The sequence below is a fragment of the Sesamum indicum genome, linkage group LG6, assembly GCF_000512975.1.
Source record: "Sesamum indicum cultivar Zhongzhi No. 13 linkage group LG6, S_indicum_v1.0, whole genome shotgun sequence".
In the NCBI taxonomy this organism is placed as follows: domain Eukaryota; kingdom Viridiplantae; phylum Streptophyta; class Magnoliopsida; order Lamiales; family Pedaliaceae; genus Sesamum; species Sesamum indicum.
This window is the reverse complement of record NC_026150.1, coordinates 18403556-18412410: the sequence shown is the minus strand read 5'-3', so window position 1 is coordinate 18412410 and position 8855 is coordinate 18403556. Positions and strand designations below refer to the sequence as shown.

Below are 8855 nucleotides of genomic sequence, written 5' to 3'. Positions count from 1 at the left end.
AGGAAAATCAAGAGATGAGATAAAAAGGGAAAACACCAGAGCACGCCAACAGACTTCTCCATACTATATAACTAACAATTACACTAGATGACTACATATCCATTAGGACAAAACCGGACAAGAGGGATATACCAAGAACTAACTTCAACAGTAAGGGTCCTGAACGAAATTGGTTAATTTCCCTCTAACAACACATCGAGGCACAAAAACTGATTACTGACACTAAATGTGTGCCCAAACTCGTGCTTGTAGGAGCTGGATCATTTACCATTCACAACGATAACTGTCCTTGAAATTAATAATTCTTCTATCTATCATCATGCAATATGGTTAACAATAACAAGTTGAAGAGATTTCTACACAAGTTCCTAAAATTTTCTAAAACTTTGCTAAACACTGCCAAGACATCAATTTTACCCAGATAAAACTGTTCCTCGAATCACATAAAGCATCAAGAACTAATACCACCCCAAATATGTCAACAGACAAGAAAAATCACATCGGATTACTTCAATAACATCAAATACAAAATATATTAACTGCAGTTCAGTTCCACAACCGGGAAAAAAACTCCGTCTTTCTTACATCCACGCAATTACGATCAACAATATCCCATTCCACCAAAAAAAGAAACAGAAAACGGAATCAACCTAAAAGCGAAAGGGGAAAAGTGGAAACCTTGCGTTTGAGATTGTAACGGTGCCATTCGGATTTATAATGGAGCTTTTGCTCAACCTCGTCCACGAATTCCTTGTTGCAAGCGTTGCACGTCAATCCCGGCATCCCTTCTTCTCCTTCTCCGGGTTCTGTAAATTTGAGGCAATTCGAATGAGAAACCTGCCGAGGGTTTTCTCCAGCCGCTTTGATGTCGCATAGAAATATCACCGTATGCGTGTATATATATCGTGTGTCTACAGAAAAAGCGTGTCCTACTGCAAAAGTGCTTGCGCAAGCGCTATCGTCCGCTGTGCAAATATATGTGAGTAAGCGCGATTTTTTTGACCGACCCCGATTGGTGGAAGGTTTTAGAAAATTTTCAATTAATTAATGACTGACCCCGAAACAATGTATATCCCAATTTCTTTAGAATTAAGCTAAACAAAAAAACTAGTAATAAATAAAAAAACACTAAGTTTTGGTGTAAATATATTTTGAAAAATTACATATAATACCACTGAATTTATTTTTATCTAATAAATAATTTTTTTTGCTAGTCAGAATTCACCGAATTTATTGATATTGGTAAAAAAATTAGATAAAAAATTTATATTTACTTCCAATTAACTTATTATTGAACCCTTAACTACTGCTAAAAAGATTTGGCAATGAGATTAATTAATTTAAGTGTTGATAAATTAATTTTACAAATCGGGTTGAGAGTTTTCTAATTATGATAACTCTTAGAATTAATTTTTCTTTATTCAAAAGGAGTGACTGGACACAGAGAGCCCAATTAGAGATTTCTGGGCTGGACAAGGAGAGTATAAGGCCCAATATGGACCAATGGACATCAACTTAGCTAAAAGCCCAATCGAAACAAGCCCACTCCACAAAAACACCACCAGCCAACCAAACACCCAAGTGGCATTTCCATCACATTTTTAATTGTGGTACTAGTTTTGCAATAAAACATAAAAATATGGGGCTAAAGTTGATTATTTTCAAGAGCACAGGACTATCTTGTAAAAGAACCTATAGGTTGGTACTAATATTGCAATTTTCTCTTTGCCCCCAAAACCTGCTCTGCTAGTCCACCCTCCTTTCACCCGATCTCACTAATTTTATTTGACCTTTCCATTACATTTTTTAACGGCGGAACTAAATTTTATAAATAAATATTTAAGTATGAGACTAAATTTGTCCAGAAGCATGGGAATAAACTTGCAAAGTGCCCTATACTGTTGGACTAATTTTGCAATTAACTTCCAGAATTGGAAAGCACACCGAATTGAGATTATTGGAATTGGACAGAAGTTCATTTACATAAAGGCAGACAGTGAATGCATATCACACAGTTTTCACTGATAAGCCAATATTTTGATCAACTGATATATTTACATTGGAAGAAGAAAAGAAAATTCAAGAAATGTATGTAGTTTCTTGACTAAGATTGTGATGGGGCTGCTGAAGCCTTGCAGATGGGGCACCAATTCTTGAGCTGCAACCACTGCTGTATGCACGTTGCGTGGTACCCGTGGTGACAGTTGACCAGCTCCCCAAACTCGTCTCCCATTGCATACTCCTCCTGAAATAGATGTATGTATACAGTCATTCTCAAGAGCCAACAATCCACCACAAGTAAACGATGATGCTAGTATTGTGTGATGATGGGCGAAAGGTAAAGAATGGCCCGTGCAAGAGCACGTTCTCAAGCTATGAATAATGAACGAGTTGCTATTTCCTTGTTCTGGCTGGTACCATCAGCAGAAAGCTCAAGCTTAAGACGTTTCATGTCAATTTCGTTCTGTTTTTGCTTTTTGGTTGGGGCGAGGGGTGGGGTAAGATACTGTAGATAGAAAAACTATAACCTGGCAGATACTGCATTTGACGTCGTCTTCATCCTCGCCCGATTCTGTGATCTTTACTTTTGGTAAGGGTGTTTGATATATGCTTCTCCTAAGGCTCTTCGAGAGTGCCTCTTCTGAGAGTGGCGTGCTCACTGTACCCATCCTCTCTTCTAAAGCTAATAATTCCTGTGAAATATGTAGCATGCTCTTAATGTTATAAACACCCATGCAGACTGCTAAAAGAGAACATAATACAAGGTTACCACTTGTCATACAAGTTAGAAGAATAAATAGAAAAAACGACCTCGTATGACATGCCATCAATATCGAGTCTCAAGTCTCGATGTTGGTCATAGAGGCTGCGGCCGCTGTAGAAAAAACTGCTTTCCAATACAAGCCGTTGCTGCGGATATAGAAGAAAAGTTGATCACAACTTACAATCTGCAGATATTAGACAAACAAAGATTAAGTACCTCATGTGTCATCTCTTCATCTCGTTCAATCCTCTCAAGAGCTAATAATATCTGCAGAAGAGAAGAAATGACAACATGAGGTACCGTAATTTGTTTCGAAAGATTCCAATCCAACCTAGATGGACTATGGGCTGTTGCTCTGCATACACAAAAAGAGCAACTAATTTGGGCATTATAACAGTACCTCAGCGATATTATCCATGTTCTGTCGGTGCAACACTTCACGATTCCTTCCAAATCCAAGTTCAGTGGAGGCAGATGGAGTATCATCATCACTACTGGAAAGACTATCAGAGCTTAAGCCACTTGAAGAATCACTTTCAGAAAACTCAGGTAATGAATTTTGGCTGCCAACATTAAAAGGCGTTCCATTGTCAGGAATTTGCGAGATACTAATAGAAGATTCTCTAACAGATGAACTGTTTCTTCCATTCTGTTGGCAGGAAGGCCTCATTCGGGTGTTTACATTCCTTAACCTCTGAGTCCAAACAGAAGCATCGCCAGTCATCTCCGCTCTAGAACCAGAACTACTACTATTACGTCTTGAATCCGAGATGGAGATACCACTACTTGAAGACAATAAATGTCTTTCTACGGGTGATGCCGCAGCGATCTTTCTCCCTGTACGGGACGCACCACTTTCTGCGTCTGAACTTCTCTTTTTCATCATGTTTTTCCCACTAGACACGGGCTTCGGTGGTGAACAATTTGTTGGTAAAACATCTGATGATGTCAAATTCGATTTCATATTCCTCAGACCATTCCTGCCTCCGATGTTGCGATTAAATGGCCCTAGGGCAGAGCTTTTAGAAGCTGATGGAACATAGGAAGCTGGGGGAGTGTTTTGGTTGCCGGACCCAGATTTATGATGAAATACTTTTCGAGGTCTGACTTTGGATGATAAACTAGAACTCCCTGCTTCCCTCACAGTAACATTTCCAGAGTTTTTCATTGATTGTGATCGATATCCATTCCGACTACTCGGTGAAGACATAAGCTCTGAAGCTTCGGACACACTTAATGGACTACTTCCTGATGAGTCGCTGTTCAATTGAGAAGGCAATTTCCTCTTCGAATCAAGATATGACTTTCTTGCACTGGTCATCACGGCACTACTAGAGAACTTCCTAGTTCTTTCATTCACATTTGAAGGGCGAATAGAAGGCTTAGAAGATTTGGCTATATCAGAGCTCCCAATTTTCGTATTCTGAGTGTACTTGATTCTCCCGCTGCATCCAATTCGGTTACAAAACTTAGCATTCTGATCCCCTTCTGAGGCTTTATCTTTAAGACCAACAGTATATCCTCTTCTGGGTGTCACAAGCCCACTGCCACCTCTTTTATCAGAGAATCGATTCATGAATAGTTGTAGTTAGCCTCTATTTTCTGTTCCAATAATATAGAGTTTTAGTCTTCAACCTTAATGGACATCCCCCAGACGACACTGAAGACATGTGATGGATGGTAGTCAAATGCTGGACTTCCCACCTTTTTATTAACATAAGCAAGAATTTGCCGAAAATTGTAAGAATTTTCAAATTGACTTGTCAACAGGACATGATCTCCATGCAAACTTGACACAGTTACGATAATTAAGGAAGTTCATTCTGTCAAACAAGTGATTTCTACAGATGATGCGTATTAAATCTAAGCAGATTTTAAAGAAAGTAATAAATACATCAAAATTGAATATACCAAGATGTCATCAAAAGATGCGAAGCACGCATAAAGATCATCCAATATCAAGATATTCTTTAAATTACATCACGACGTCTGATATATTAAGGAGTATTGCAAAAACTTTAAACATCAAGTATTTCAATTTCATCACAGGTACAAGCACTTCACATCAACGGAAGTATGTCGTAACTCATACCGTGAAGATAACAGGAATCAGAAGAACATCAACTTGGAGTCAACATCAGAAAACTTCACAAGCTTTAGGTTCCTACATGATCAAATAATCACATAAGTAACAATATATGAATGATCATAGTAAGATCAGGAGAGAAAACAGAGTTCAAAACTCCTACATAGAAACAAGAGGTTAACACAGTCAAATGGCCTTTCTTAAATTCTCAAACTCCTAAAGACTTGCCATGGTTTCCGTCTTATTTCGGTAACTGAGAACTTCTACAATATCTTATTTGATTGCTTCAAACTTTCTATTGGTAAAGTAAACACTTTATCAAAATCAAGTCACCACAAAGTTCAAGGAAACATGACTCCACACTCTCTTCTATAACAAACAATCTGCATGAGTTGGACCAGAGAACCAAAATCCTGTAACCTATACAAAAATCATGACTAGAAATAAAATAGCTGGAAAATTCCAATAAATCAAAAAAGTAGAAAGAATAATTTAAAAACTAAACTAATAAATAATCACAACCCCAAGAATGTGATTACTGAGGTAGAAACTCAAATTTCCAACGTAAGTAAAACGCTATCAATCAAGATTACAAGACTTGAGCAACATCAACTCCAATCCAATGCAAACAAGAAAACAAGAATTGAACAAGAAAACCCATATAAAAATGAACCATGGAATGAAAACAACACAAGAATAGGAAATTCAAGAACCCTTTACAACAAGTTCCATACTCCAATCAGAATTCTCAACAGAACTCCAACTCTCAACAAGAATCAACCAAGAAACAAGAAGCAACAATCCAAGAATACCCATCATCATACAGACCAATGACAATCAAGTAACCAAGAAGAACACCTCCCAACTTTCCGTTCTTGTTTCTTTACCTTCTTCTTTTTGCACTGGTCTATTTTCTTTCTCCTTTTACACCAAAAGAGAAACAATAAAAATTCCAACCACTACACGATACGAGAAGGGCATCTGCCTTTTAAGAGAAAGAGAGAGGCGTGTGTATAGTGAAGTCTATATACGTATACGAGCGTGTGTATCTCCTATACAAATGTATAAATGTGAAAGATCCGAGGCTAATGGGCGACTCAAAGATTTTGAGGAAGGATGGCTGCACGAACCAACCATAAAACATAAACAAATCCTTAACAAACCTCTGCTGAATTGCCGTCCTGCCTGTTGTGCTTTGTCAGCCGATTTCACCCGTGGGATTTCACTTCCGTGTTTGGACGGTCAAAGATTGGGGGCTGTTCGGCCTCCTGGGCCCACTGGGCCACTGTTGTCCGTCCAAACGGCTGTCAACAAGTCAGCCACACTATTCCTCTGTTTTTCATTTTCCTTTTTCAAAGAATGATTATACATATGATTTATGATCTATTTATACAAATTATTTTAAATTTTTTTATAATTACATAAAATTCATCACTAAAAACTAAAAAATTGATAAGTTTAAGTAATGATGTCGACGTTTTTATAGAACTTACCCCTAAAACTGATTTTTTGAAAAAAAGGGGACCAAACTATGTAAAAATTTAAGTTTGTACGCGAAATACAAATTTAGTCTGCTCAATTATAAAACCAATCAAACACTAATGTAATATCTCATAATTATGAAATATTGTATTTGAATAATCTAAGTGGCTAACCCCAAATGAGTAATTCACACTCTGACCACCTAACACAAGTTGATCTCATCTGATTACAATTGGATGAACCCCAATTACACACATGGTTTGTAGATATCCTCATGATGAAAACCCTAATTCTGGAAAGTGAAGGATGTCTCTTTATGATGCTGGAAATTAAGAATGATGGGCTGTTTGTCCCCACAGTGACACAAACCCTATAAAACTAATTACAATACAACAAAAGAGTACACTATCCATTATGGATGTCTACAATTTGCTCATCTTTTTGTGGACTAAACCAATTAACAAATTCCACCACTTACATCTTCCCCACCTCCCAACTCATCATCCTTTTATTCATTCTAGGGATAATTACATTTGCACTCTTAATTTATAATTTATTAATTTAATTAAATTATTCATATCTTTTGTTTAATTATAGAAACTCCTTGTGACAATTAAAAATAGCGGTAATTTGTATAACTCTGTTGATATTTCTGAGTGATTTATGTGTAATTTTTCAAAAATTAATTAAGGATGGTTTGTGTATATGATGTTGACGTTTTTAAAAGGTGCATGTGTATTTTTTTGAAAGACATGAGTGGTCTGTATAAATAGACCGTAAATTAGGAAGTTTAGATATAAATATCGCTTTATTTTACTAACCATTGTGGCACACACTACTTGCGCGCATATAATCAGATAGATACAACATATATTTTAAAAAACAAAAATCAATATAAGATTAAAAGCAAATCAAGTGATTAATATGAATGAAAATGGAGAGTAAATATGATACTATATTGACGGTAAAAAAATAACGTAAATCATTTGAAATAAATAAGTAACTAATTATATTCACCAAAATATTTATAAGTATATAATTGATATTTTAGAATTTGGTGTTGCGGTGTCACATTGAAAATAATATAAATTTATTTATTTTATATAATAATAAGTACATTAGTTTTATTTGGTTTTTTAGCTATTTCTGGATGGAAGTAGAGTAGGTATTGGGATAATTAATATATTAAGAGGGTTGTATGATTGGGGTTCACGAACTTTGTGTCCAACACCCTTTTGAGTTTCTTGATTAATTTAGTAAATGGAACATCAACTTTAGTTTCCACGGACAGGGGTCCCATGATTAGGCATCTTATTTTGGTGGGGAAAATTTCATAAGTTGGAGATTTTATTTAAATAATTTAGGTGAAGATCATTAATTATTAGCTTAGGATGTCAAAAAATCATACAAAATGGACAAATTTAAAGTCATATATCCGGACTCGATACTTCATCTGATGTGTAGACGTTTAATTCATTTTATGCCCGAACGTTTCCCTTTTTAGATGCTTCAACCAGTTCTGGCGAAGCCATATCATAACATTTTTGAAAGCTAAGCTCTTACGATCATGAAGTCAAGTCGAGCCAGATTCTGAGTAGAAAGCAGTGGGTTTGCTCTCCGAACCAAGCTAGATAGTCCCCTATCACTAGGCTCACCAACCAACTTGGACTCTTTTTTTATTATTCTTGCCGGATATCAAAACAGACCATAAGGGCTATTTCCAGCCACGAGTTCCCTTATAACATAAGCGCTCTTGTGTGTGTTTATTATAATCTATTTTTATTTTTTTAATTATATAATTAATATATGATTGAATTGATATATTCCTCAATTTTGATAAAATATTGATATAATTATGTAATTAGTATTTAAAAATATTTAATTTGACGTGCCATATTATTAACTTGACTTGTGGTAGCATCTTATTTTTTGGTAAATAAGCAAAAAAGTTAATTAATTGTGGCACAAACTACTATATGTAACAAATAATTAATGGACTTTAATTCACTTGAAAATGTTTCATGTTTTCCCCTTGGGAAAAATCAATAAGCTTTAATGTGCTAATATGGTAAACAAACATCGAATTAAATTAATACAAAATATTGAGATTTATTTATTGTTTTTAATCAATATTGACATATTTGTCTATTTGTCGAGATATTGATTACCACTTCAAAAAAATAAAAAAAAAGTAATAGGGTGAATTACCTAAAGCTTTCTTGAAATTTGAGATAATTACGGATACTCCTTCGTTGTTTGAGCAATTACAAATACCTCATGATATTTGATGAAATTATGTAATATTTGGACGAAAGTATGGAACTGTCAATTTTACCCTGTTGTTTTTTTTAAAAAAAATAAAAAATTTTATAAAAAAAAATCAAATGAGGTGGATGAAAATATTTAAAAAAAAATTCCACTTAATTTATAAAAAATAAAAAAATATATGATCAGTTCATGACCACAAAAAATAAATGAAGATCTGACGAATTGGACTAATTGTTAGATTAATTATTTAAATTA

General features: G+C 35.1%; 2 protein-coding genes across 16 annotated transcripts in view; both read right to left on the bottom strand.

Moving 5' to 3' along the window:
* Positions 1-883, bottom strand: part of LOC105164935 (cytoplasmic 60S subunit biogenesis factor REI1 homolog 1) — a 2920-nt gene extending 2037 nt beyond the window's left edge. Inside the window, exon 1 of the mRNA XM_011083776.2 lies at positions 679-883. Within this exon, the coding sequence (XP_011082078.1) occupies positions 679-783 (105 nt within the window). The 5' untranslated portion in view covers positions 784-883. The remainder of the gene's footprint in view (positions 1-678) is intronic.
* On the bottom strand, positions 1919-5971 carry LOC105164934 (probable E3 ubiquitin-protein ligase RHG1A). Of its 15 annotated transcripts, none has more exons than XM_011083773.2 (7): positions 5585-5969; positions 4857-4928; positions 3165-4424; positions 2981-3031; positions 2812-2910; positions 2529-2693; positions 1919-2245 (listed from the first exon to the last, which is right to left on the bottom strand). In XM_011083773.2, exons 3-7 carry the CDS (start codon positions 4338-4340, stop codon positions 2105-2107), a joined length of 1632 nt encoding a protein of 543 aa, XP_011082075.1. In that variant the 5' UTR covers positions 4341-4424; positions 4857-4928; positions 5585-5969; the 3' UTR covers positions 1919-2104. The 15 variants fall into 15 exon arrangements, with proteins under 15 accessions (XP_011082075.1, XP_011082076.1, XP_011082073.1 ...); XM_011083774.2 differs by having other exon boundaries at positions 3165-4366; XM_011083771.2 differs by having other exon boundaries at positions 3165-4468; positions 5679-5969.

Bases quoted from the DNA above. Each gene is read 5' to 3' on its own strand.
- LOC105164934 (XM_020694636.1), bottom strand. From the start codon at position 4,340: ATGAATCGATTCTCTGATAAAAGAGGTGGCAGTGGGCTTGTGACACCC. The intron at 3,032-3,164 runs GTACTGTTATAA...TCTCTTCTGCAG, and splicing joins ACATGGATAATATCGCTGAG to ATATTATTAGCTCTTGAGAG. The intron at 2,246-2,528 runs GTTATAGTTTTT...CATCTATTTCAG, and splicing joins TCAAATGCAGTATCTGCCAG to GAGGAGTATGCAATGGGAGA.